We start from the raw sequence: 27,286 nt of genomic DNA on the forward strand, positions 1-27,286 counted from the left end.
CCTTTATAACACAAAAAGTGAACACAGTCCACTGAACCTACCAAAACTACCCCTTATGTTGTGCAGAAACATGCCAAGTATGGCAGTGGATACCCAAGCAGAATGCACATTCTGTGCTTTTTCTTTTACATCTGTGAGTTCAGTTTGCAATATCCCTTGCAAAATACTAATTTATTTTTTATAGTTTATTGAAAAAAAAAATCAAAATGGTCATTAATAGCTGGCATAGGAAACAATACAGGCTTCTAAAGCATCAGGGTGAAACTCACAGGGGTGAACGAGAGCCCATGGCTGCCAGGTAACTGTCCCCAGGCCTGCACACACTCAAAGGGCCAAGGAGCTACCAGCCCCTCTGGGACAAGTTCTCAATCAACCCAGAGCCTAACAGCATTTCCCTGCAACTTCCCAGTCACTTTTCCTTGGATTCCGTTGAGTCAGCTCACAAACCCTTGCAATTCCTTACGGGGAAGTTAGTGTTTGTAAACAACTTAGTGTTTTGTAAACACTAATTCTCTTACCTCTGACAACAAAAAAAGCAGCTGTTCAACACAGACTAAAGGCAAGTTTATTCACAAAAGAAGCTTTCACACATCTGATTTACCTTGTTAGTTTGTAGAACTCTAGCATGGAACCAGGCTGGTAAGGCATGAAGCCACAGGTAAGCATAGGAGCGGATAGCATAGGCTGGAGAGTATTCCCATGTCTGAAACCCCTTTCCATAAACGAGGTAGTGTGTCTACAACAGAGATTAAATAAATAATATGCATCACACAGAGCAGACAGTTCTGCATTTCCCATCTCCGAATTCCTGAGTAAGAAAATTTCTCTCTGAAACACAGAGATTAGCACAAGATTCTAGATAAATCTGCATTTGCACAGGCCAACTACAAATTCCCAAGTATCTCCAAGGAAAGCAAGCCCCTTACCGGTTCCCAATAGTTAAACGTCTCATCACAATCAGAGATGTTACTTAAGAGAGCTGCACAGAACCTGGCTGAGATGAGACACTTGAAAGCTGTTGATCCTTCAGGGGCCCAAACTTGTCCTGCTTTGCTCCCAGATGATCTAGTGCAAAGAAAAAATACAAATACGCACCAAGAAGACTCAGTAACAAGATCTATACTAGCAATGTGACAGTAGGCAAAGAACTGACAAGCATATTTGCATCTCTCATTTAAGCACCGTGTAAGTACAGATGAGTCTTTCATTCACTGCCTTCTTTGGGGGATGCCAGTCCCATCCCATGGAAGCACCATCACCCCCCCTCACCACACCGCAGCAACGGCCCTGAGTGCTTAACCCGCCGCTGCAAGACAGCCCCCCAGGACCTCGCCCTCCTGCCCCCAACAACAGAGAGCGAGGCCACGCACTCGCTACCGCAGGCCCGGAGCAGCTCCACCGACGGCAGACCCACTTCCACAACACACGCTAACCCGGCTGGGCACCCACCGCGGCCACCCGATGCGGGGTTCGCTCGGGGCTGTGGGCACCTTGGAGACGTAAAACCCCAGCCGCAAGGAAATACCTGGGCGGGTGCTCGCAGCTGACACCACCCGCCGGCGCTGCGGCTGCCGGGCCCCGAAGGACAGCTGCGAGCGCGCCCGAGTGACGGCTGCAGAACCCGCCCCCGCGTAGACCACGGCCGCGCGCCGCCCGCGGAAGGGGGGACGCGCCCGGCGCCCGCCGCAGCCCGGCCTCGGCTCCCCGCGGCCCCGCCGCCCGTTCCGACACCTACTCCAGGCGCGCCTCCTCCGCGGCCTCCGGCCGCGGCCGGGCCGACTCCCCACAACCTCCAGCCCGCAGCCGCTGCCGGGCCCCTTTGGCGGCCATGTCGAGTACGGAAAGCCGAGCGCCCGCTCCCTGCCGCCAGCGCACGAAACGACAGTGGTGCCGAAGCTGCCGGCCGCCATGCCGGGTGTGGGCACGGGCGCGCGCCTCCACGCCGCCTGCGCGGGAGGCCGTGAGCGCGCTCTTCCCGGGGGCAGCGCGCCTGGTACGCTGCCGACGGCCCCGGGCCGGCGCTGTGCGGGCGGGGACACCTGGCCCAGAGCAAGGTTCCCTCGCTCACCCGCCACGGCAGCACTTCTCACGACGCGGCCGCTCCCCCCATAATGCACGTGGACTACCGTTGCACCCCACAGTGGCGGTTGCTCATCCCCGCCCGCGCCCCCTTCCCTGCCCCTGCCCGGGCAGACTTAGGAAAGTAGCTCAATGGGGAACAGCCAGTTGGAGAAAGCATTTTATTGGGTACCCCCAGCACTGAATAGCTGGGCAAAGGGCAGGGACAGAAGCTGTTTTGGGACAGAGAGGAGGAACGTGTTCCTCCAGAGGCTGAGGTCCAGCAGCTTCCTCCCCCGTGCAGGTGCTGAAAGAGAAGCATTCATCAGAAGGGGAAACCACCTCAAAATCCCTGCTCTTGAGTACTTGTCCCCTGGCACGCACACAGCCTCAAAGGACACTTTGGGTGGCTGCAGAGCCCTTCCACTCCCCACAGCTGGTGCAGCACCAGCAAGATACAAAAAGTAGTTCTGAGACTTCTTTGGGAAGTCGTGTCATCTTAACGCAGAAGTGGAGCAGCTTCTAAAAATCTTGAGAACTGCAGAGAGCCAAGTACCTGCTCCAGAAGCACAGACAACCTCCCCAAGGGCCAGGGATGCTTTAGGCTTCGCAGCCCCAAAGACAGGGAGATCGCCTTCCCAGGAGTGCCTTTCTCTTGCCCCTTCGTCAGCCCAATGCCGCTCCTCCTCTCTCACTCACTCTTGCCTCACAGTTCCTGCCACGTGATGGATGCCTCTTCTTTCTTCCCCACCAGCGGCTGCTGCAAAGGCAGGAGGACGTGGTCAGGACAAAGAAGTACCTGCTCCTCCACATGGAGGACAGAGAGGAGATGCTGGGCCTGCCCCTGGAGGGAGCTCTGCACAGCATCACCCGACCCCAGGCCATCCTCCCACATCTAGCCCTACACCCTAACACCCCTCCCACCCCACCCCAGAAAAAACCTTGCAGATTGGCTATTCTCACCAAATTGATGCTCTGGTGCTACCCCGGCCACGATCACTGCCGCCTGCGGAGTTCACACCGATGCTGCTCCTCCTCTTGCTCACTCTTGCCTCGCTGTTCCACAAAACACCTCTTCTTTCTCTGCCAGCTGCTGCCAAGGAAGGAGGACATGGTTAGGCCTGAAAAGCACCAACTCCTCCACCTGAAGGAAACAGGGATCCCTACATCCCGCGAGGGAGCTCCCCAAGGCACCACCCGGCCACCACCCACCCGCCCGCAGAGCCCCCACCTCCGCAAAACCCTCCTGCTTCACCTTGTCTCACCAAAGCGATGCACAGCAGAGTTCACACCGGTGCTGGAGCTGGGCTCGGAGGCAGGCACCCTGGGCAAATCCAGCTGGGCATGCAAAGCAGCGGCCAAAGAGGCTGCACCCCTGCTTACAGGGGGCTCGAGCCACTGCCTAGACTGCAAAGCACCCGGGACTCCAGGGCACTGGCCAGGCCCTCACTTACAGGGCAGCCCTGGTCCCAAAGGCCCACGGAGGCTCCTTCTCTTTGATTCAGGGGCACCCTGACTCGCACCCTGCTAACGGGGCGGTCACCCCACACAGGCTGCCAGCTGAGCACTATCAAGAGTGCTGGGCACTTTCTGCCCTGAAGGCAAGTGAATCGGCAGCAGTGGCTGGTGACTGTTGCAAGGGCTTGTCCTGGGAGGTTTTGGGGGCTTGGGCAGAAGAACTTCCAGAGGTGGGTTCCTCATCGCTTGGGACAAGCTGCTACTTGAATGCGGAGCAGCTGGTTGGAGGGTGACTGGTGTTTGGGGCCTGCAAGTGGTGCTTGCTACCCTAAATCTGCTGCCTTACCCTGCCGTGCCCTGGTCCCCTTGCTCTCTGCTCTCAGCCCCAGGAGCAGCTTGGGAGAACCATAGGGGAAGGCTGGGGGCAAGGGGCCTGTTCTGGGCAAGGGGCCTGTTCTGGGCATCAGGCACGTGCCTGCAAGCAGGGCCCAGGTCCTGCCCAGGCAGCCCTGGTACTGGGAAGCCCTTTTAGTGCCCTGAGGCTGGGGCCTCTGCTCTTTAAATGTCCAGGCTGCTGGGCACCACACAGTGAGAAAAGTGGGTCTAAGGCAGCTGAGCCTAGGGGGTAAGGGGTAGAAGGGAGGAAGGATGGCCAGGGACTGGGGAACACTGTAGGGAGGTCCCTCCGAGGGCCAGCGTCCCTCTCTCCTCCAGGCAGAGGAGCTGGTGCTTGACTGCGCCCTCCTTCCTTGGCAGCAGGTCCCGGAGAAGAAAGCAAGAAGAGGCATCCAACGTGCGTGGAACCACGAGGCAAGAGCAAGCGAGAGGAGGAGGGGCAGGCTGAACAAAGGGAGAGAGAAAGGCGCTCTGGGCAAAGGGACCTCCCTGTCACCGGGGCTGTGGTCACACAAGAGCATTTTGGTGCTTTTGGGATGGTTTTTATGGGTCTGGGGGAGGTACTTGGCTCAGTGCTATTCCCTAGATTTTTAGAGGCCATTCCAATTCTGTGGTAAAAAGACACAACTTAAAAATCTTTGCCTCTGAAAGGCTGGGGCCAGGGACACCCACCTGATTACAGGGGGTCCCTCCAAGCACCTCCCACCGAGCGCAGGCAGCACGCACAACCCTACTTACAGGGCAGCCCCCCGTGGCTCGGCACACACTCCCAACAAGCCCCACGGAGCCCGAGGCTCCGACTTGCGCCCCAGTTACGGGCTGGCCGTCTTGGCTGCAGCACAACACCATGTCTTCAGGAGCCCAGGGAGCGACCTCGACCCCAACTGCGGGGAGGTCGCCCCAGCCAAAAGCAGCGCCAAAGGCGGGACTGCGCCCTCCGGCACAGCGCATCCTCAACCTGCACCCTCTAAAGGGCGAGGGAGGGCTCGCTCCTGGTACCTGGCTAGGGCAGCCTCCCCAGCCCTGCTTACAGGGAGGGCGGGCTGCTCCTGGGGACAGAGGGCTCCACGGCTCGTCACACACGCCCCGAGTACAGGGCTGTCATGCCCCGAGTACAGGGCTGTCACACTGGCAGGTCACCAGCAGGACAGGTAGCCAGGCAGGCAGAGACCCAGGCCCGGACTACAGGCAGGTCGCGCTGCCCGCGCTACGACAAGGCGGCTTCGCTCTGTCCTTAGAAAGAAGGGGCAAGCCCGGACTCTCCCTCCACTCGCGGGCTCAGAGGGGACCCCCCACTGCTGCACAGAGCCCTTCTTTCCCTCCTGGGAAGCTTAAGCTAAGCTAAGCTAAACTAAACTAAGCTAAACTAAGCTAAGCTGCAGCGATTTTAACGGGGGCCTAAAGGACAAGCTCACTCGCTCACTCACACCGACAAAGACAAGGACACACAAAGAGAACTTCCCAGAAGAAAAAGCAAGCTCTGTGCAGTCAAGCTCTGGGGAGCCATCCCTACCCCCAAGCAGGAGAGGAGAGCCTCAGACCTGCCCCCTGGGCTGCATGGAGGCCAGAGGAGCCTCAACATGCCAAGGGGCTTCACGGGTGGCCAAAGGGCAAATGCCATGACACGCCCCAACTCCAGGGGGGTCACGCTGGCCAGGCTGCCAGCAGGCAGAAAGCCACTGGGGCCAGAGGAGGGGGGCGCGCGGAAAAAGCCCTCCCCTGCTTACAGGGCGGGCTTGGGGTCCAGAGAGCTCCATTTCCCCCTTGGGTGCGGAGACGGTGGCTCTCACCCTCCTTACAGGGTTGCCACTCTCTCCGGGCAGCCTAACCATGGGGCAACATGGCAAAAGGCCAACGACCTGAGCCCTGGTTACAGGGAGGTCGTCCAGTGCAAAGCCAGCCACGGCACCAAAGGCGCTGGCAATGTTTTTGTGTGACCACAGCCCCGGTGACAGGGAGGTCCCTTTGCCCAGAGCACCTTTCTCTTTCCCCCACTTCAGCCCACCCCTCCTCCTCTCGCTCGCTCTTGCCTCGCAGTTCCACACAATGCCTTGTTTTTCTTGTCCAGGAGCTGCTGCCAAGGAAGGAGGGCACAGGCAAGCGCCAGCTCCTCCACCTGGAAGAGAGCGGGACGCCTGCCCCCGGAGGGAGGTCCCCACAGCACCCCCCAACCCCCAGCCATCCTTCCCCCCTCCTACCCTCTACCCCCCCCCCGGGCTCACCCACCCTTCTTACCGCCATGGTGCCCAGTGGCCCGGAGGGAGGCAAAAGAGCAGAGGCCCCAGCCCTGCTTCCAGGGCAACAGCCCAGCTCAAGGAAATAAAAAGGCTTCCCAGTGCCAGGACTGCCCAGGCAGGACCTGGGCCCCGCTTGCAGGCACATCCCCAATCCCCAGAGGGGGCCCCTTCCCCCCAGCCTCCCACCTTCCCTCGTGGTTCTCTTTCTCCCAAGCTGCTCCCAGGGCTCAGAGCAGAGAGAAAGAGAGCTAGGGCAGGGCATGCCCAGCCCCACTCATCTCAGCCCCACGCCTCTGAAAGGCCAGGGCCAGGGACACCTGCCTGCTTACAGGGGGTCCCTCCCAGCACCTCCCGTTGAGCGCCGGGGATGTGCACAGCCCTGCTTACAGGGCAGCCCCCCTCGGCTTGGCACGCTCAAAAGCCCCGTGGAGCCTGAGGCTCTGACCTGCGCGGGAGTTATGGGCTGGCCATCCTGGCTGCAGCACAACAACACGTCTTCAGGAGCTCTACTTCCCCCCCAGGTGCAGAGACGGTGGCTCTCACCCTTCTTACAGGGTTGCCACTCTCTCCGGGCAGCCTAACCATGGGGCAACATGACAAAAGGCCAACAAAAGCAAAGACCCAAGCCCTGGTTACAGGGAGGTCATCCTCCAGCACAAAGCCAGCCAGGGCACCACAGGTGCTGGCAACGCCCTTGTGTGACCACGGCCCCGGTGACAGGGAGGTCCCTTTGCCCAGAGTGCCCTTCTCTTTCCCCCACTTCAGTCTCCCGGGCTTCTTCTGCTCCTCTGCTCGCTCGCTCTTGCCTCGCAGTGCCGCACGACGGATGCCTCCTCTGTCTGCTCCACCACCAGCTGCTGCATAGACAGAATGATGCCGTCAGGACCGACGGACACCGGCCCCGCAGGAAGCTCTCCACAGCACCACCCGAAGCCCGCCCATCCTCCCACACCTACCCCCTATACCTAAGCCCCCTTCCGCTACCCCCACCGGAAAAAGCCTCGCAGATCGGCTTTTCTCACCGAATCGGTGCTCCCTGCAGGGACGAGTGCCAAGTGCCCTCTGCTGCTCCGGGCTCCGCTCCTCTACCGCTCTCGGCGCGCGCTGGACCTCCGCACCTCCTGTGGCGATGGCTGACCGCGCCTCCCCGGGACGGCGCCTGAGCCCCGGCCCTCCCCACGGTGCTCCCAGACCCCCTGGAGGCGCTGGCCGACGCCCGCCCGCCCCGAGGAGATCCCAGACGCTCCCCACGAAGGCGGCGCCGACCCCGGCCGCCCGCCCGCCCCGAGGCGATGGCAGACGCTCCCCACGAAGGCGGCGCCGACCCCGGCCGCCCGCCCGCCCCGAGGCGATGGCAGACGCTCCCCACGAAGGCGGCGCCGACCCCGGCCGCCCGCCCGCCCCGAGGCGATCGCAGACGCTCCCCACGAAGGCGATGGCCGACACACGCCCCGAGGCGATCGCAGGCGCTCCCCACAAAGGCGATGGCCGACACACGCCCCGAGGCGATCGCAGGCGCTCCCCACGAAGGCGATGGCCGACGCCCGCCCCGAGGCGATCGCGGACCCTCCCCCGGCGGCGCCGACCCCCGCCCGCCCCTTCCCCAGGCGGGTCCCGCTCCCTTTCCCCTCAGGCGCCCGCTCTCCCCCTCACACAGGCGCGCGACGCTTGTTCCCGCCCGCCCCTGCCCCCGCCCCCGCGAGGCGCCCGGGCGACACCTGTTCCCGCCCGCTCGTGTCCCCGCCCCCGCCAGGCTTCCGCGCGACGCCTGTTCCCGCCCGCCCCTGCCCCCGCCCCCGCGAGGCGCCCGGGCGACACCTGTTCCCGCCCGCTCGCGTCCCCGCCCCCGCCAGGCTTCCGCGAGACGCCTGTTCCCGCCCGCCCCCGCCCGCGCGAAGCGCACGCGCGCAGCCCTGGGAGCGGGTGCGACGCCGGCGGGAGCCCCCGGAGCTCCGTCGCAGCGAGGCACCGCGCGGACAGTCCCCGCTGCAGGGCGGGCGCGGGGTGCGCGCCCCCTCCCCGGGGGGGACGCCTGGCGGGGGCGGGGACGCGAGCGGGCGGGAACAGGTGTCGCCCGGGCGCCTCGCGGGGGCAGGGGCGGGCGGGAACAGGCGTCGCGCGGAAGCCTGGCGGGGGCGGGGACACGAGCGGGCGGGAACAGGTGTCGCCCGGGCGCCTCGCGGGGGCGGGGGCAGGGGCGGGCGGGAACAAGCGTCGCGCGCCTGTGTGAGGGGGAGAGCGGGCGCCTGAGGGGAAAGGGAGCGGGACCCGCCTGGGGAAGGGGCGGGCGGGGGTCGGCGCCGCCGGGGGAGGGTCCGCGATCGCCTCGGGGCGGGCGTCGGCCATCGCCTTCGTGGGGAGCGCCTGCGATCGCCTCGGGGCGTGTGTCGGCCATCGCCTTTGTGGGGAGCGCCTGCGATCGCCTCGGGGCGGGCGGGCGGCCGGGGTCGGCGCCGCCTTCGTGGGGAGCGTCTGCGATCGCCTCGGGGCGGGCGGGCGGCCGGGGTCGGCGCCGCCTTCGTGGGGAGCGTCTGCCATCGCCTCGGGGCGGGCGGGCGGCCGGGGTCGGCGCCGCCTTCGTGGGGAGCGTCTGCCATCGCCTCGGGGCGGGCGGGCGGCCGGGGTCGGCGCCGCCTTCGTGGGGAGCGTCTGGGATCTCCTCGGGGCGGGCGGGCGTCGGCCAGCGCCTCCAGGGGGTCTGGGAGCACCGTGGGGAGGGCCGGGGCTCAGGCGCCGTCCCGGGGAGGCGCGGTCAGCCATCGCCACAGGAGGTGCGGAGGTCCAGCGCGCGCCGAGAGCGGTAGAGGAGCGGAGCCCGGAGCAGCAGAGGGCACTTGGCACTCGTCCCTGCAGGGAGCACCGATTCGGTGAGAAAAGCCGATCTGCGAGGCTTTTTCCGGTGGGGGTAGCGGAAGGGGGCTTAGGTATAGGGGGTAGGTGTGGGAGGATGGGCGGGCTTCGGGTGGTGCTGTGGAGAGCTTCCTGCGGGGCCGGTGTCCGTCGGTCCTGACGGCATCATTCTGTCTATGCAGCAGCTGGTGGTGGAGCAGACAGAGGAGGCATCCGTCGTGCGGCACTGCGAGGCAAGAGCGAGCGAGCAGAGGAGCAGAAGAAGCCCGGGAGACTGAAGTGGGGGAAAGAGAAGGGCACTCTGGGCAAAGGGACCTCCCTGTCACCGGGGCCGTGGTCACACAAGGGCGTTGCCAGCACCTGTGGTGCCCTGGCTGGCTTTGTGCTGGAGGATGACCTCCCTGTAACCAGGGCTTGGGTCTTTGCTTTTGTTGGCCTTTTGTCATGTTGCCCCATGGTTAGGCTGCCCGGAGAGAGTGGCAACCCTGTAAGAAGGGTGAGAGCCACCGTCTCTGCACCTGGGGGGGAAGTAGAGCTCCTGAAGACGTGTTGTTGTGCTGCAGCCAGGATGGCCAGCCCATAACTCCCGCGCAGGTCAGAGCCTCAGGCTCCACGGGGCTTTTGAGCGTGCCAAGCCGAGGGGGGCTGCCCTGTAAGCAGGGCTGTGCACATCCCCGGCGCTCAACGGGAGGTGCTGGGAGGGACCCCCTGTAAGCAGGCAGGTGTCCCTGGCCCTGGCCTTTCAGAGGCGTGGGGCTGAGATGAGTGGGGCTGGGCATGCCCTGCCCTAGCTCTCTTTCTCTCTGCTCTGAGCCCTGGGAGCAGCTTGGGAGAAAGAGAACCACGAGGGAAGGTGGGAGGCTGGGGGGAAGGGGCCCCCTCTGGGGATTGGGGATGTGCCTGCAAGCGGGGCCCAGGTCCTGCCTGGGCAGTCCTGGCACTGGGAAGCCTTTTTATTTCCTTGAGCTGGGCTGTTGCCCTGGAAGCAGGGCTGGGGCCTCTGCTCTTTTGCCTCCCTCCGGGCCACTGGGCACCATGGCGGTAAGAAGGGTGGGTGAGCCCGGGGGGGGGGTAGAGGGTAGGAGGGGGGAAGGATGGCTGGGGGTTGGGGGGTGCTGTGGGGACCTCCCTCCGGGGGCAGGCGTCCCGCTCTCTTCCAGGTGGAGGAGCTGGCGCTTGCCTGTGCCCTCCTTCCTTGGCAGCAGCTCCTGGACAAGAAAAACAAGGCATTGTGTGGAACTGCGAGGCAAGAGCGAGCGAGAGGAGGAGGGGTGGGCTGAAGTGGGGGAAAGAGAAAGGTGCTCTGGGCAAAGGGACCTCCCTGTCACCGGGGCTGTGGTCACACAAAAACATTGCCAGCGCCTTTGGTGCCGTGGCTGGCTTTGCACTGGACGACCTCCCTGTAACCAGGGCTCAGGTCGTTGGCCTTTTGCCATGTTGCCCCATGGTTAGGCTGCCCGGAGAGAGTGGCAACCCTGTAAGGAGGGTGAGAGCCACCGTCTCCGCACCCAAGGGGGAAATGGAGCTCTCTGGACCCCAAGCCCGCCCTGTAAGCAGGGGAGGGCTTTTTCCGCGCGCCCCCCTCCTCTGGCCCCAGTGGCTTTCTGCCTGCTGGCAGCCTGGCCAGCGTGACCCCCCTGGAGTTGGGGCGTGTCATGGCATTTGCCCTTTGGCCACCCGTGAAGCCCCTTGGCATGTTGAGGCTCCTCTGGCCTCCATGCAGCCCAGGGGGCAGGTCTGAGGCTCTCCTCTCCTGCTCGGGGGTAGGGATGGCTCCCCAGAGCTTGACTGCACAGAGCTTGCTTTTTCTTCTGGGAAGTTCTCTTTGTGTGTCCTTGTCTTTGTCGGTGTGAGTGAGCGAGTGAGCTTGTCCTTTAGGCCCCCGTTAAAATCGCTGCAGCTTAGCTTAGTTTAGCTTAGTTTAGTTTAGCTTAGCTTAGCTTAAGCTTCCCAGGAGGGAAAGAAGGGCTCTGTGCAGCAGTGGGGGGTCCCCTCTGAGCCCGCGAGTGGAGGGAGAGTCCGGGCTTGCCCCTTCTTTCTAAGGACAGAGCGAAGCCGCCTTGTCGTAGCGCGGGCAGCGCGACCTGCCTGTAGTCCGGGCCTGGGTCTCTGCCTGCCTGGCTACCTGTCCTGCTGGTGACCTGCCAGTGTGACAGCCCTGTACTCGGGGCATGACAGCCCTGTACTCGGGGCGTGTGTGACGAGCCGTGGAGCCCTCTGTCCCCAGGAGCAGCCCGCCCTCCCTGTAAGCAGGGCTGGGGAGGCTGCCCTAGCCAGGTACCAGGAGCGAGCCCTCCCTCGCCCTTTAGAGGGTGCAGGTTGAGGATGCGCTGTGCCGGAGGGCGCAGTCCCGCCTTTGGCGCTGCTTTTGGCTGGGGCGACCTCCCCGCAGTTGGGGTCGAGGTCGCTCCCTGGGCTCCTGAAGACATGGTGTTGTGCTGCAGCCAAGACGGCCAGCCCGTAACTGGGGCGCAAGTCGGAGCCTCGGGCTCCGTGGGGCTTGTTGGGAGTGTGTGCCGAGCCACGGGGGGCTGCCCTGTAAGTAGGGTTGTGCGTGCTGCCTGCGCTCGGTGGGAGGTGCTTGGAGGGACCCCCTGTAATCAGGTGGGTGTCCCTGGCCCCAGCCTTTCAGAGGCAAAGATTTTTAAGTTGTGTCTTTTTACCACAGAATTGGAATGGCCTCTAAAAATCTAGGGAATAGCACTGAGCCAAGTACCTCCCCCAGACCCATAAAAACCATCCCAAAAGCACCAAAATGCTCTTGTGTGACCACAGCCCCGGTGACAGGGAGGTCCCTTTGCCCAGAGCGCCTTTCTCTCTCCCTTTGTTCAGCCTGCCCCTCCTCCTCTCGCTTGCTCTTGCCTCGTGGTTCCACGCACGTTGGATGCCTCTTCTTGCTTTCTTCTCCGGGACCTGCTGCCAAGGAAGGAGGGCGCAGTCAAGCACCAGCTCCTCTGCCTGGAGGAGAGAGGGACGCTGGCCCTCGGAGGGACCTCCCTACAGTGTTCCCCAGTCCCTGGCCATCCTTCCTCCCTTCTACCCCTTACCCCCTAGGCTCAGCTGCCTTAGACCCACTTTTCTCACTGTGTGGTGCCCAGCAGCCTGGACATTTAAAGAGCAGAGGCCCCAGCCTCAGGGCACTAAAAGGGCTTCCCAGTACCAGGGCTGCCTGGGCAGGACCTGGGCCCTGCTTGCAGGCACGTGCCTGATGCCCAGAACAGGCCCCTTGCCCAGAACAGGCCCCTTGCCCCCAGCCTTCCCCTATGGTTCTCCCAAGCTGCTCCTGGGGCTGAGAGCAGAGAGCAAGGGGACCAGGGCACGGCAGGGTAAGGCAGCAGATTTAGGGTAGCAAGCACCACTTGCAGGCCCCAAACACCAGTCACCCTCCAACCAGCTGCTCCGCATTCAAGTAGCAGCTTGTCCCAAGCGATGAGGAACCCACCTCTGGAAGTTCTTCTGCCCAAGCCCCCAAAACCTCCCAGGACAAGCCCTTGCAACAGTCACCAGCCACTGCTGCCGATTCACTTGCCTTCAGGGCAGAAAGTGCCCAGCACTCTTGATAGTGCTCAGCTGGCAGCCTGTGTGGGGTGACCGCCCCGTTAGCAGGGTGCGAGTCAGGGTGCCCCTGAATCAAAGAGAAGGAGCCTCCGTGGGCCTTTGGGACCAGGGCTGCCCTGTAAGTGAGGGCCTGGCCAGTGCCCTGGAGTCCCGGGTGCTTTGCAGTCTAGGCAGTGGCTCGAGCCCCCTGTAAGCAGGGGTGCAGCCTCTTTGGCCGCTGCTTTGCATGCCCAGCTGGATTTGCCCAGGGTGCCTGCCTCCGAGCCCAGCTCCAGCACCGGTGTGAACTCTGCTGTGCATCGCTTTGGTGAGACAAGGTGAAGCAGGAGGGTTTTGCGGAGGTGGGGGCTCTGCGGGCGGGTGGGTGGTGGCCGGGTGGTGCCTTGGGGAGCTCCCTCGCGGGATGTAGGGATCCCTGTTTCCTTCAGGTGGAGGAGTTGGTGCTTTTCAGGCCTAACCATGTCCTCCTTCCTTGGCAGCAGCTGGCAGAGAAAGAAGAGGTGTTTTGTGGAACAGCGAGGCAAGAGTGAGCAAGAGGAGGAGCAGCATCGGTGTGAACTCCGCAGGCGGCAGTGATCGTGGCCGGGGTAGCACCAGAGCATCAATTTGGTGAGAATAGCCAATCTGCAAGGTTTTTTCTGGGGTGGGGTGGGAGGGGTGTTAGGGTGTAGGGCTAGATGTGGGAGGATGGCCTGGGGTCGGGTGATGCTGTGCAGAGCTCCCTCCAGGGGCAGGCCCAGCATCTCCTCTCTGTCCTCCATGTGGAGGAGCAGGTACTTCTTTGTCCTGACCACGTCCTCCTGCCTTTGCAGCAGCCGCTGGTGGGGAAGAAAGAAGAGGCATCCATCACGTGGCAGGAACTGTGAGGCAAGAGTGAGTGAGAGAGGAGGAGCGGCATTGGGCTGACGAAGGGGCAAGAGAAAGGCACTCCTGGGAAGGCGATCTCCCTGTCTTTGGGGCTGCGAAGCCTAAAGCATCCCTGGCCCTTGGGGAGGTTGTCTGTGCTTCTGGAGCAGGTACTTGGCTCTCTGCAGTTCTCAAGATTTTTAGAAGCTGCTCCACTTCTGCGTTAAGATGACACGACTTCCCAAAGAAGTCTCAGAACTACTTTTTGTATCTTGCTGGTGCTGCACCAGCTGTGGGGAGTGGAAGGGCTCTGCAGCCACCCAAAGTGTCCTTTGAGGCTGTGTGCGTGCCAGGGGACAAGTACTCAAGAGCAGGGATTTTGAGGTGGTTTCCCCTTCTGATGAATGCTTCTCTTTCAGCACCTGCACGGGGGAGGAAGCTGCTGGACCTCAGCCTCTGGAGGAACACGTTCCTCCTCTCTGTCCCAAAACAGCTTCTGTCCCTGCCCTTTGCCCAGCTATTCAGTGCTGGGGGTACCCAATAAAATGCTTTCTCCAACTGGCTGTTCCCCATTGAGCTACTTTCTTGCCCAACTCTGCTTTCACTGAGGCCAGTAAAAATGCACAGCACATGCAATTTTAACCTTCAGCAACCATTGGAATTTTTGCTGTGTGTGTTGGTCCTGGCTGTTTGCAAGGGGAAATCTCAGGGACATCAGGTGGCAGTTTCCAGAGACAAGTTTGGTGGTGGGGCAGCGTTGCTGTAGGAGTGATTTGTGCTGGTTCACCTTTGGACTGAGCTGTAGCTGGCAGGGCACTTAGTTCAGGGGAAGGGGATGGACGTATGAGCTGTTAAGGGCAGAGTTGCAGTTGCATGTGTTGTGCAATGGGACCGGTATGCAGGGCAAATTGGGGCTGAGTTTTTGAGAGCAGGCAAGGCCGCAGCCCTCCCTGACCATCTCAGCCCCCATCCTTCTGCATCTCGAGGCTGAGGAGGGCCATCGATAACTGCAGTGTTCTCATTCACTTCAGAGAAGCACCGCTAGCTTGTGCCTTAGGAAATTCAAAAGAAAGTGTCACAATTGCAAATCAGTGAGTTGGAGCGCCACTTCCACAGTTAAGGTGTTCTTTGGAGTGGACTGGAGTAAAATTGCTCCCCAGTTTGGGGCAAAACCAGGAAAGGTTCATTTCAAGAAATGCAAGTTGCTGTTGTCAACAAAGGTGTAAATGATGGGCATGACTGCCTGTTTTAGGGTGGTTTCGAGGATTCCCAAGAAGGTAAACACACACACTGACTATAAGGGAAAAAGCAAGCATTTTATTAACTACACACATGCGTTACGCTAAGGGTATCTTACAAAGCAAAAAAACCCACCTATTAACATACTGACCCAAGGACTGTGAAGAAGATGAACCATCTGTACATTCTTGTGCCGTCTTGCGCCGCAAGCTCAGCCCAGCAGTTGGTAGGCGCCAGCTTTTACGAGGGTGTCCCCACAGAGGCAACGGTGACCTTGCCGTCCACCTGCCTACTGCTCTTCGGAAAACCCCGGTATTTTATACATTTGCGGAGGAACAGGCGTCGACACTCGTGGCCAATGAGTGCCATAACACACCTCGATTGCAACATAGGGAGCCTATGGCACATGCGCCCACTGGCCGGGCATGCTGCACGTGCCATAGCCATCCCTTCTACTGGTTCATGGGCTCTGCGCATGCGGCATATTACCATAGTCCATCAGACACATCCACTATGCTCTATCCAAAGCAGGACTTCTGCAAGGTGTGGTGCCTCGTATTCCTCCATTATTGCACATACTACCTCCCCTAACATTGCTCAACCTCCTTATCCCCATGGTCAGCATTTCAAACAATAGACAATAAACTATCTGTTCCCTGTGCTGAGTGCATTTCTTAGTTATATACTTCTTACTCAGTGTTCATCCACGGACCAAAATTCCATCTTTTAACCCTTCCATACGCACTGCCTCACTTCCTAGCCTTTTATTTTAATGCCATTAAAGTTGAGACAGACCCTGGAAAGTGCCTGAGGCAATTGCCAAGAAATGCAGCACACCTGTGAGCTCTGTGGAGGAAGTGAAGCAGCAGCAGCTGCCACTCTGCAACCATGGAGTGTTTTCCTCCACTCCCTCACCTTCTCCTGAACTTTCTAGAATAAAACTTGAGCATTTCAGTAACAGCTTGTCCTGCCTGTGCCTGAACACGAGGGAATGGAGCCCCATCATGCTTGTTCTCGGTTCTGAAGTTGTGTTGGGAGGTGAGCGCTAGCAAGCGGGAGTGGAGGTAGCCAGGGGCAGTATCTGGGCCGAAAGCATCACAATTGGTGGGCAACTCTTAGGGAGGAGCAGGGAATCAGCAACAATCACGTGTCAGACTCTAATGCCTTTTTTTTCCCCTAAAAAGCTGCAGAGCCTGGCTGGTTTTTTTCCTTTTTCTTTTCCTTCTTTCCTTAAAGCCTTGCAGTTGTGAGTGATGGGCCATTGCCAGAGGACTTCATGTCAAATGCAGTGGAGAAGTAGCTTGCGCTTCCACCTGGATCTGATATGCAGCTAAAAACTTCAAGTCAAGACTCAATGACAATTACCCTTCAGAAATACTAATTATTATTTGTGTTGCAGTAACACTGAGGAAACCAGCACCACGTTGTATTTGGCATTGACTTACCTACAGAGATAGTCCCTGTGCCAAGTCTTGAAAGTATGCACAAGATGTATGCACAAAATGTATGCACAAGACCCAGACGAGTGTCATTAAACCCTTTTTACAGCTGGGGAGTCAAGGCATAAAGCAACTAAAAGCATGCGTGCTGTTACTAGTGCTCACACAGTAATAGTTAAACTGCTCAGACCAGCTCTTCAGTATTCTCCTGTTTCTTCAAATGCCCCTTGCAGGCATTCGACAGCATACTTTATCCCTGAGGTAACCACGCTGGCTCACCATGTCTGTTGTATTTCTGTTTAAGTATTTTCTCAGTTTCATGCACTCATGTTTGGCACATGCTAGTTCTGGGGTCTCCTCTGTTCTTTATCTTTCCGGAGAGTTTTCCACTTCTTCATCCAGCTCACGTGTGCAATGCTGCACAGGAGCCTTGTGGATTTCTCTGTGTGTAAAGCCTTCCTTCCCTTTCAGTATCCATCTGCCTCACTTTCACCCAGCGTATACTGATGCCTCAGGCGAGGAATCCCACCTTCAGCCCAGTGCAATTGCTAAAGGATTGTTGCATTGTGCCATTTTTCATCTTGTATTCTTTCAGCATTTGCCCACCCAGCGCTCGATACTAGAGAGGAGGGCAGCCTTATGGAAATGTAGACGTATATCCAGCCTGGCCAGGCTCTGCACAGTAGCCTGGCATGAGTGCCTGGAATTAAGTGATGCAGCTCCTCTGCATACCAAATGAGAGTGACACTTAGGATCCACCTCTTGGCAGTAACTAGCATGGCTCATCTCAGGTAACTCCCTACCTCCCTATGCGAGTCAGAAGTAGGAAGAGCTCCTTTATTCTTCTCTGATACCGCCTGAGCAGGAGGCAGACAGCCAGGCTGACTTTTCTGTCATGACTTCGGAGAGAGACCGGCAACTGGGCAGCTTAACTGTCTTTAATAAGGAGGATTTTGAAGAAGACTGGGTTAAAGTGGCCAGTGGAGGCTTTGGGCATGTGTACCAAGTCAAGCACAAGAGGTGGAGAACAGTTTATGCAGTGAAGTGCTCCCCGTATCTGCTGCAGGACACCAGCGTGGAGAGGTAAGTGCGGTCTCTTCTAGCTCAGCAGTTCAAACTGTCAATTAGAGCCATCTATGGTGAATTGGTGCTAAAACTCTGAAGGAAATGTTCACATGGCTTCTTCTCCCTGGGAAGTCAAGTTTTTGGTTCCCAAAGGGAGTGGAAGAACCACTACTGATCCGGACGTTTGCCTCTCTTTCTTTCTTATGTGCGTATGTGCATGTGCAGGTGGGAAAAGAACACTTACTCAGAACAGTTAGTGTTGAAATCTGGAGGCTGAAGTAGGCATCTTAAACTAAACATGGGCACGTGGATAAAAGCAGCCTGATTACTTACTTGCAGCTTTCACTGGACATTGGGACTAATGGGTATCTATTAAACTAAATTAGTCACTAAAATCACCAGATTTAAAGCTGAGGGACAGAGAATTTCCAGCTGGTTTTGCTGGCCTCACAAAGCACTCCGCTCCCTCACTTACCCTCCAGACATGTTCTTTTCTCTTGATGGTGCATCTGCAACTTCAGTTTACTTTTTGCTGTGTCTCTCACCTGCAGAGACTTCTCTGCTGACTACCTTGGGTCTGGAGATAGAACAAAGCCAGGTAATTGCAACTACTGCCAATACCACATACAATATAGGCAATCCTGATCTAAAAACTGAGTCAATTAAGTTACTTATTCTCAAATTTTATTCTGTTCAAGTTGGAAGGATCCTGCCTAGTTAAAAATCACATGCTTGTATGACTTCTTGTCATGTTACTGACAACAACTGAGATGGTTCAATTTGAGCAGTGACTGTCCTCTTTCGTTTGCACTGCTTATGCTCTTCAGGTACTACGCTTGCATTTCATTTTCTTTTGGGGAAAAAAAAAATGAGTCAAGTTAATCAGTTTTACTTCTGCATATATTAATTCTAGTAAATTTATTCATATGGCTTTCATGGATTATATCAACTCCTAGTGTACACTCCAGAAGAATGGTTGAATGTGAACAGAAACATTCATGGGGTTTGTTGTTGTTGTTGTTTTTAAAAACAACATTTCTGCAATCACCAGGATTTGAAAACCTAAATCTGAAAATCTGAGTTTGGGAAAAATGTCTAACAATTCATGCGCCTTTAATAGTCACTGTACTGGTGTCCTAGGGACTGAAGTTGCACTGTTTTGTCATTAAAATAACTTTGCACTCCAACATAGTGTTATAAAAGGCTTTCCTACCCCTTACACATATCTAAACAGCCTTGAGGCTGCTCTGACTTACATTATACTTTTCAGTGACCCCTGTGAGTTCTGGATTACAAGACAAGACCGTGCTGTCCTGCACTATGGCCATGCCAAAAATCCTTCCTTTTTGGGGGGGGGCTGTAAGAACGGCCAGCACTGGTCCTGTAGTGTTGTGCATCTGGGCTGTATGGTTCAATGGCTGTTTCTACTTGCTTTAGAATGTTTCCACATTTGTGAGAGGCAGACCTTCAGTGTGCAGTTTGTCTAATGCACACATACCCACAGAAAACATCTTTGAGTGCATTGCATATGAATCTGTCATGAGCCTTTTCGTGTGTATTATAAAATGGTTCTGGTTTATCTGTCAGCACTAAGTACAAGCCCCAAATGCAAAACTGAAAGTTTCCAGGCCACTCAGTGGTTTGAAAAAAGCACAGCAGCACAGATGTCTGGCAAGGGGGCCAAAGGAGGCAAAAGTTTCAGAGGAGCTTTTAAAAGTCCTTAGCACTCCTGTCTCTGGGCTTGTAAAAACAATGTGTCTCGTCAGTAGCTATGAATGGAGACAATGGTGTGGTGACTTCCATCTGCTCGCATTCGTGATGCGTAACCAACTGCTTTGCACTGTTCCTTCAAAATGATGGGGCAAATTGACAGCCAGTTTATTAACCTTGGATGGTTTTGCTTGTCAGGAGAAAACAGGAGATGGATTTTGTGGGATGATGGAAGACATCCCTGTGGGCACATGAAAGCAAGGAGGGCAGGTGCTCAGTGAATGCCACTGAATCTATGGATCACCTGAGAGAAGGAAAGAGAGTGGGTGGAAGATGGCTCTCGCCTCAACTTCTGTCAGCTGCAGAGGCTCATAGTTCGCAGGTCTGTTGAGGCTGAGGAGAGAAAAAAAATCACAGGGAATCCACAGAAAAGAAAATACAGCCACAGATGCAGCCACAGTATTTCGCAGAGGGTTGAAACACTCAGATTCTTATATGGGAATCACTTTGGGGCTCTTGCTTTTCTCCCTTACAAGCCTCATTTCTTGGGGCTCCCTTTGCTTGTCCAACATCCACCTTCTCACTGTACCTTCTCATGTATCTGTGCTAATGGTGCAAATGCCTCCCCCTGGGCTAATCTCACTCCCTCTGTTACTTCCCACAATCCTGATCCACCACAGGATCCAGCATAACCTTCTGTGCAGGTCAGCTCCCACCAGCCCCTGGGGTGCCTGGGAGGGAGGCACGCAGGGGCTGTGCCCAGAGATTCTGTCCCAGGAAGGGAACCAGAAATCACGGAAGTCACTTCTTTCTCCACACGCATCATTTTCGTGGGAGGGGGAAGAATCAATCTATCTGCAACCCTCTACGCTGCAGGTTGCAACTTCTTCCTGTGTTAACCCTTTCTCCTGCAGTAGGACAGATAATACCTGAGACTCCTCAATGCAGAGGTACGTTTTATTGTGGGGAGCCTGCTAGAGGAAGTCTGGCAGAAGGATTTGCTTAGCTGAACTATGTTTAGATCTATTAGTGGCCTGGCATAACGTTGCAAGCTCAGATTCATTCCCAGGGTGCTCTTTTTAAATGCAGTTTTGGCACTTTACTGCTTGGCTGCTGTCAGCATGCTCTGGGCATCCCAACTCGTTCAGCAGGTTGGGTAATGTAAAGATTTAGTGAAACAGGTCTGCCAAAACTGGCAACAATGGACAGACGCGTCTAGACTCCCTTTGGGACCAGATTCACCATGCTCACGGACAGAAAGCTGCAGGCAGAGGCATAGGTATAGGTATGCCAAGCCTCCATGTACTCAAGCTCAGCACGTTAGTGTGTCTGCCAGCAAGCAGTGTGCAGGCTGTCACTGAGGCTACCCTGTGGACTTGTGGTGTATGAAAAAGGCATGGCTCACCATGTGTCCTGGTTTCAGCTGGGATAGAGTTAATTGTCTTCCTAGTAGCTGGTACAGTGCTATGTTTTTGAGCTAGGTATGAGAAGAATGTTGATAACACTGGTGTTTTCAGTTGTTGCTAAGTAATGTTTAGTCTAAAGTCAAGGATTTTTCAGCTTCTCATGCCCAGCCAGCGAGAAAGCTGGAGGGGCACAAGAAGTTGGGATGGGACGCAGCCGGGGCAGCTGACCCAAAGTGGCCAACAGGGTATTCCATACCATGTGATGTCACATCTAGTATATAAACTGGGGGGAGTGGGGGCGGGGGGATCGCCGCTCGGGGACTAACGGGGCGTCGATCGGTGGGTGGTGAGCAATTGCACTGTGCATCATTTGTATATTCCAATCCTTTTATCATTACTGCTGTCACTTTATTAGTGTTATCATTATCATTATTAGTTTTTTTCTATTCTATTAAACTGTTCTTATCTCAACCCACGAGTTTTACTTCTTTTCCTGATTTTCTCCCCCATCTCACTGGGTGGGGGGGAGTGAGTGAGCAGCTGTGTGGTGCTTAGGTGCTGGCTGGGGTTAAACCACGACACCATGCTGTGCCTGCTGCCGACATCATGCTTTCAGGAGCATCCCTTGGGAATTTCACCACAGCGTGAAAAGGAGCACGTGAACAAGGCTTTCTGTGATCACTGAAGGTCTTCTAAGAGCTGGACTAAGATGGAAGTTTTGATCTCTTTCTCTAGGAGCCTAGTGGTTGAATTTGCCCAAACAATCCTCGGCTCATTTTGAAAAGTCGTAACACCTTGTATGTTAGATTTTAGTCTGCAAAAGATCATGATGTGGTTGCATTATCACCAGTTCAAGGGGCAAATTGGAATGAATCTTTTTGGGGTAGGCAGGGCTGCTTGGAAAGGCTAGATACCACTAACCTACTATACCATAACTTAGCTCGTGAATCGACTGATACCATTTGTTGGTTCCACGTTTTTTGTTTTGTTTGTTTTGTGTTTTTTTTCCCCCAGGACCAGTATGAACTGTCTAATGAAAGAGGCAACCAAGATGGAGAAAATAAAATTCCAGCACATTGTCACTATCTATGGGGTCTGCAACAGCCCTTTGGGGATAGTGATGGAATATATGGCGAGAGGGTCCTTGGAGAAAATGCTTCCCACTCACAAAATGTCATGGCAGCTCAAATTCCGGGTTATCCATGAGATGAGCTTGGCTATGAATTTCCTGCATAGCATGACACCTCCTTTGCTGCACTTAGATCTAAATCCAGGGAACATTCTCCTAGATGGGAATATGCATGTCAAGGTATGACCTTAATGCTGTGTTTGTAGGGACAGGTTATTTCTCAAATATGAGAAAGGTTATTTTTGCCAAATGAGTCCAGAATCCTAGTAAGTTAGGTTCTTCAGGAACACTCAATGAAAGATTGACTGGTGGGGCTTATAAGAAGCAGCTGGTAAACAAAGTACCTCCAGATCATACAGGCAATCTGTGCCAGAACTGGGAACTGAAGGCTCCAACTTAGGAGGAAATGCTGATCTGCTGGACTCACTGAAAAGCACTGACTGCAATTTTATCAGGATTTTATCAAGTTTCAGCTGCTAGGCACCTCCTCATATCCCTGATTATGAAGGATGGAGGTATCTCCCAGCTAATATAAGGAGGGGTGAGATTGTGAGCATTATGGGGAAGGCTCTCATTTTTTCTGCTTGCAGATCTCGGACTTCGGGCTGTCGAAATGGATGGAGCAGTCTAGCCAAATGCAATATATTGAAAGCTCTGCTTTGAGAGGCACTTTGAGCTACATCCCCCGAGAAATGTTTCTCCAGAACAGCAAGCCCCCAGGAATCAAATATGATGTGTACAGGTAAGGGCTGCCTTTCTGTTCAGAGGTCACACAGGGTTGCCACCTAGCTCTTACACAGAACGAGAGAGGCTGGCACATTGACTCTGGGGGCTCCCGCTGGCATCGGACCTGCTCCCCACGCCGCGGTGGAGCTCCCACCGCTGCGGCGGAGCCCACTGGGCTCTGCTGGGACACGGCGCCAGTGGCAGGTCGCGACAGAGTCTGTCAGCAACTGATGGGATCAGTCAGTATTGGACGGGCCCCCCTTCGGCTCCGCCATGAAGACTCTTGCGTTTATGACGAGGAAGTTTTTATTTCGTTCCCAAAGAGCCAGGGGTCTCCACTGTTAGAATTCGGGAGCAGACTTTCCAGCAGTAGAATTACTTACTGGTAGAAGAGCCTAACAGAACTACCTGGAAGGGTTTCTTCATGTCTGCGGCAGCCATGAATTACCTAGCACAATCCGGGAGTCGCTAAAGTGTCAGCAATGACCTCAGGTCTTGTGAGTCTTCAATGTTTGTTAAAAGAAAGGCTTCTTGCTACCCTTCCCCAGTGTAAGCCTACAGATCCCAGTAACTCACTCTCTTACTGGAGTTCTCCGTCAGCAGTTACATCTGCTGTAGCTATTAAGGCACTGCTGGCGGTACAGCTACCCTTTAGGACCAGTTAGTATCCTTTAGAATCTAGTAATGGAATCACCATTTGTGATTACCATTGGTATTACTCAGAAAACAGCCTGCTGGTGCACGCGGCTGGGGCCGCACCGCGTGCACCCCTGGCACGGGCCTCCCTTCTGAGACAGGCTGCGTGGGGCAACCCAGCACACACCATTCTCCCACAGGGACCGAGCATCTGCGCAGAGTGCTTTCAGTGCTCAAACCTTACGCAACCCTTTGGAAGTAGCAAGATCCTCCCTCTTCCAGTGTACTCGATACAGTTGCCACCAGCACAAAGCGCTGGGCAAACACAAGCAAGAGTAGGAAAAGTGAATTGGCATCAGTAAGGAGACCAAGCCCAGTCTCACAGGACCCTAGCAAAGAAAGGCTCCACTGGTTAAAATGAGCTTTCATTACACACACGCAGAACAGGAAGGTGCTTGGTCTGCATTAACAGGAATTTCCACATTTACAATGTGTGCAGGTACTTGGAAGTCCACACCGCCTTTGTAAGATGCACTGCAATAACACACAGGTCCAATAAGATGTAAGCCACATTTTCCGGATCGGTAACAAGCGCAGACGCTGCTCAAGCCCCTGAAAACAACAGAGAAGGCTCTACCGAAGAGCTACCCGCAAGCGTTGGTTTATCTCCTTCCGAAAGAGCAGCTGCATCCCTGCCACCTCCTGGCGGCTCAGTGCCTTGTCACAGGACTGGAAGGTCAGGCGGTAGCAGAGGCTCTTCCGTCCGGTCTCGGACTGCTGGAAACTATCGATTAACTGGATGGAGACGACCATTTCACCTGACACCTGCCTAGCAACTGTGTGAAAAGCAACTTCATCAAATTGTTCCCCATCAGGAACCCAAAAGCTGACATCATGCACATAGGAAGGTGGATAGAGAGAAAAACTCTTGAAAAGCCTTAACTCTCCTCTAGGAAATTGACGGAGGAACCGTGTGTCTGATGTCCAGAGCATTCGCCAGTCAGATATTCCACAGATCAGCATGGCTAGGAGGTCAAGATTCAATGAAGCAAAGACAACAACCAGTTCACTGCTTACTAGTTCATAATGAGCTGTCCTTATAATTCCCACACAGAAGCCCTTCTCACAGGAGCCTGAAGTATCTATCTCCATACAGATGAAGTACTGAATTTTACTAAGCTGAGATTCAAAAGCAGCAAAGTCATTCAGCTCAGTTGTTTCAAAGCTCTTTGCTTCCTGCAGATTGATACTCACTTTAAAGTGTGGAACAGTCTGGTGAAAAGAATGTATGCTGCTTTTAATGTTATTCATCAACATCTGGATACACTTGTTCTCTGTACCCCTGTTAACTGCACATACAAAAACCATCTCATGAAAAACAGGCATGGAGTAAGGAGCGATAAGACACTTCCTGAAAACTGGGCCAGAAAGAACATGAAGTGTCCCCGGGAGAAATGCTCCTCTTTGTATTATTGCCTGAGCATAAGGTAGAAGGGAAGGTCTAAGATAATACTGTTTTGAAATGTGGCATCCCTCCTGTACATTCACCCAGCCATTCTTATCTGTGTCCCTGCAAAAATCAACATGGGAAAATAAAACTGCATTTGCCAGTCCATTAGACATTTCTTCAGTGCTTGGAGTCTCCTCTGGGCTCAGAATGATCCAAAAGATGTTTGAGTGACAAACACCATTCAGGTGACCTTGGTGGAGCAGAGAAAGGCAGTAGTCAATGTTTTGTAACGGAAAGGCTTGGCTGAGCTCTGCAGTAAGCTTCTCCTTTATTGTCCATACTGGATGATTTGAATTTAGTTCTAGGAAACCCCTGTGAAAAATAAAAGAGCAAATTACAGACACCACTAAACAGATTTCCTTGAAATGCCTTCCTGTGATCATAACTTGAGTGCAGCAATTTACCCAAAACAATTTCAGATATTAAGCCAGTTTCTAGGAACTACCTGAACAAGCCAAGCCTTTCATCAAAGGTGTTGCAATGGCTAACACATTTTCAGGACAGCGGTGTTTGTCTCCAGGTTGCAATCAAGAATTAACTGCACTTTTGCTGGTAAAAAAGGAATGAGACTTAACAGTCAGCATCACCATTTCCACTCAGCACAAGCACTACCACACTACAGAAATGAATAAAATTATGCTAGCCCTGGATAGTCTCCAAAGTATGCAGCAGTTTGCCTAAGAGGTTAGCATTTTTTATCCTAGCTAGCCTTAGTATTGTGGTATTAGCAGACACCATGTCAGCTCCTGAATTTCTTCCACAGTACAGTAAAACAGATTAAAGTTTTCATCTTTATCTGTGTGTTCGAGTATATAGCAGCTTGGTCTCAAACATGAAGTTTCTTTTTGTTCTGTAGACTTATTTTTAAGTAGGCCATAACCAAAAGCCAACATGAAGGAGACCTGAAGCAGAGATCGAACAGGAAATTCTGTAAAGGGGAAGGGAAGGAAAGTGAAGCAATTCCATTTTATCTGATACCTATGCTGGTCATTCCCACTGAGAGCAGGAGTATGTGGTACTGCCAAACAGAAACTAATTATAAAACTTACCTATTAATTTTGTCCACAAGTACTTGCGGTACTTGAAAAGAAACTTTTCGGCTTTTCAGTTCTATCTCGCAGATCATGGGTTTGAAATATGGAAGTGGCATGCTTCGTGTGAAAATGTGGTTTAAAGCTCCCTCTACACAGAAAGATTTATCTTGGCTCCTGACAATACACAAAAGCAGAGCAAAGTCATTGATTGTTCCCTATATTTAATGTGTCCCAAGTTGAATCCCAGGTCTTGTTACAAGATGACAAAAATGCAACTCTACTATACTTTTACTGGGCAGGTGGTCCAACATTGGAACAAGTTGCACAGAAAGGTTGTGCAGTCTCCATCCATGGAGACTGAATGTGGCTGTGAGAGACTTGCTCTAGTTGGCTCTGCTTTGAGCTGTGGGGTAGGACTAGATGATTGCCAGAGGTCCCAGCCAACACCAACCATGCTGTGATTCTGTGATTGTCTCCTAAGCAGATGCACATACCGCAGTCCTCCTGCTGTCTTTAGGCCAAGATTGACATTTGTTATGAAATGGATGGTTACCTGTAGCCTGTACACTTATATCCATGGATAGTGTCTGCTTTAAAAGGATGAACGTTACTCAAGATAAATCCAGCTCCTGCTGCCACAGCCACTATTTGCCAGCTGTTGTGCCATTCTCTCCTCGGTCGATCAGCAGGTGTCCCACCCTGTCCATTGCAAAGAGCCACATGGATCTCTCCCTCCACTGTCAGCACTTCTGCAGAGCTGGAAGAAAAGCCAGGCAACAAGAAAAATCCTGCTAGTGCACCCAGAAATTTCATAGTGCCAGAAAAACACCTGTAACACAGCTAGAAATCTGTATCGCAGCAGTCAATTAGCATAGAACTACTTCTGGTTTACTTACCCATGGAAAAACTGGGCAAGAAGCTCTCTATTCTTCACTACCCCAGCCTTTCTCCCACAGTGAGGGAAGTTGAAATAAATACAATCAAAGTCTCTTTTTTCTGGTAAAAAATAGTCCTTCAGCTTGGTGCAGTCCACAGAAAACAGAACTTCAGCTCCTTCAAAAGTGGATGAAAAACAAGACTCTGATGTTTATCATTACAGAAAATTATGAAGAAAGGCAGCAATTAAAGTCCTTGGGTCCATTTTTAAGCATATCAGAGCAGCAGCTGCCAGTCACGTGCAAGAGGAAAACCAGAAAGCCTGGGCTCCCTTTGCTCTCTTGCAGAGACTTCTGCTGACTGGCTACTTGTTTCAGTAGTATTCCAGTCTGATTAGATTTCAGGGCATTTGATTTAGCCTCTCGGACAACTCCAATTCCTCGCGGCAGGAGTGGCCTTCCGAGATGCCTGCAGTGCTGAAGGGCTACGAAGTGACGGGACAGCTCCTCCCGAGGCACGGCAGCGCCAGTCCCCGGTTTAACCGAGGCCTGCCGCTCCACAGCCTCGCTCCCACCCTTACCAGAAGAGCGGTTACAGCTAACGGCTGACTACCAGCGACACCGCTTCCCTCCCCGTCCCGGCCTCCTCCTACGTCGCTTCGCCCCACCACCCCCCTCCCTCCCCACCGGCCGGCCCAGCCCCGCAGGCGCCGACCCACCCCTCTCCCGCAGCCGCCGGATGCTCTCCGCGGCTCGCGCCCGCCCGGCCACCTCCTCTTCGCTCTCGTAACAAGTGGCCACGACGTGGGTGCCCGCGGCTCCGCACAGGGAGGCCGCGAAGGAGAAGTTGCCCTCCCCCAGCAGCAGGACGCGGCGCGCCGGCTCCATCTCCGCAGCCAGAGCCGGAGGCCGCCGGCGCTCCCTCATGACGTTTCTGCCGGCCAGCGGGCCGCTGCCGCCCGCCCTCACCGCCTGCTGGCGGCGTCAGGCCGCGCCGCCCCCGGCCCCGGCCCCTGCGAGGCCCGGCGCGGCCGGCGGCGGGGCGGAGAGCGGCGCCTTGCCGCGGCCCCGGGCCTCCGCGCCTCGCTCTGGCCGCCCGCCGCGGAAGGGGCTT

At 55.3% G+C, this 27,286-nt stretch overlaps 3 protein-coding genes and 2 long non-coding RNA genes across 22 annotated transcripts in view; 2 read left to right on the forward strand and 3 right to left on the reverse strand.

The window, feature by feature from the left end:
- The window catches only part of ALG9 (ALG9 alpha-1,2-mannosyltransferase), a 109,228-nt gene extending 107,231 nt beyond the window's left edge, over window positions 1-1,997 (reverse strand). For 12 of the 16 annotated variants that reach the window (XR_012651555.1, XR_012651559.1, XR_012651552.1 and 9 more), the window contains exons 1-3: window positions 1,736-1,932; window positions 927-1,065; window positions 602-736 (exon numbers count right to left, since the gene is read on the reverse strand). Coding sequence is in view for 5 of the 16 variants with exons in the window: in XM_075035091.1 (XP_074891192.1) it covers window positions 602-736; window positions 927-1,065; window positions 1,736-1,830 (369 nt within the window). In the remaining 11 variants the exon portion in view is untranslated. Of the gene's footprint in view, window positions 1-601; window positions 737-926; window positions 1,066-1,735 lie in introns of all 16 variants that reach the window. The other 4 variants (XR_012651561.1, XM_075035089.1, XM_075035086.1 and 1 more) reach the window with 4 other exon arrangements.
- Window positions 1,998-2,229: 232 nt separating this feature from the next.
- LOC142034907 (uncharacterized) lies at window positions 2,230-5,404 on the reverse strand. Of its 2 annotated transcripts, none has more exons than XR_012651767.1 (4): window positions 3,314-5,404; window positions 3,022-3,148; window positions 2,758-2,818; window positions 2,230-2,365 (listed from the first exon to the last, which is right to left on the reverse strand). It is a non-coding gene; the product is annotated as an uncharacterized LOC142034907 (long non-coding RNA). The 2 variants fall into 2 exon arrangements; XR_012651766.1 differs by having other exon boundaries at window positions 2,615-2,818.
- Window positions 5,405-10,147: 4,743 nt separating this feature from the next.
- Window positions 10,148-13,958, forward strand: LOC142034222 (uncharacterized). 2 transcript variants are annotated; one of them, XR_012651562.1, is made up of 4 exons: window positions 10,148-12,874; window positions 13,040-13,166; window positions 13,370-13,573; window positions 13,823-13,958. It is a non-coding gene; the product is annotated as an uncharacterized LOC142034222 (long non-coding RNA). The 2 variants fall into 2 exon arrangements; XR_012651563.1 differs by having other exon boundaries at window positions 10,155-12,874; window positions 13,370-13,430.
- A 2,893-nt stretch (window positions 13,959-16,851) lies between these two features.
- On the forward strand, window positions 16,852-23,450 carry LOC142034224 (ankyrin repeat and protein kinase domain-containing protein 1-like). Its single transcript, XM_075035093.1, has 4 exons — window positions 16,852-17,164; window positions 21,277-21,571; window positions 21,982-22,133; window positions 23,253-23,450. Exons 1-4 carry the CDS (start codon window positions 16,977-16,979, stop codon window positions 23,317-23,319), a joined length of 702 nt encoding a protein of 233 aa, XP_074891194.1. The 5' UTR covers window positions 16,852-16,976; the 3' UTR covers window positions 23,320-23,450.
- FDXACB1 (ferredoxin-fold anticodon binding domain containing 1) lies at window positions 23,163-27,199 on the reverse strand. Its single transcript, XM_075035092.1, has 5 exons — window positions 26,892-27,199; window positions 26,194-26,350; window positions 25,851-26,054; window positions 25,313-25,471; window positions 23,163-24,575 (listed from the first exon to the last, which is right to left on the reverse strand). The coding sequence occupies exons 1-5, from the start codon at window positions 27,097-27,099 to the stop codon at window positions 23,387-23,389; spliced, it is 1,917 nt and encodes a 638-aa protein (XP_074891193.1). The 5' UTR covers window positions 27,100-27,199; the 3' UTR covers window positions 23,163-23,386.
- Between the last annotated feature and the right edge of the window lie 87 nt (window positions 27,200-27,286).

This window comes from Buteo buteo, chromosome 9 (assembly GCF_964188355.1).
Source record: "Buteo buteo chromosome 9, bButBut1.hap1.1, whole genome shotgun sequence".
NCBI lineage: Eukaryota > Metazoa > Chordata > Aves > Accipitriformes > Accipitridae > Buteo > Buteo buteo.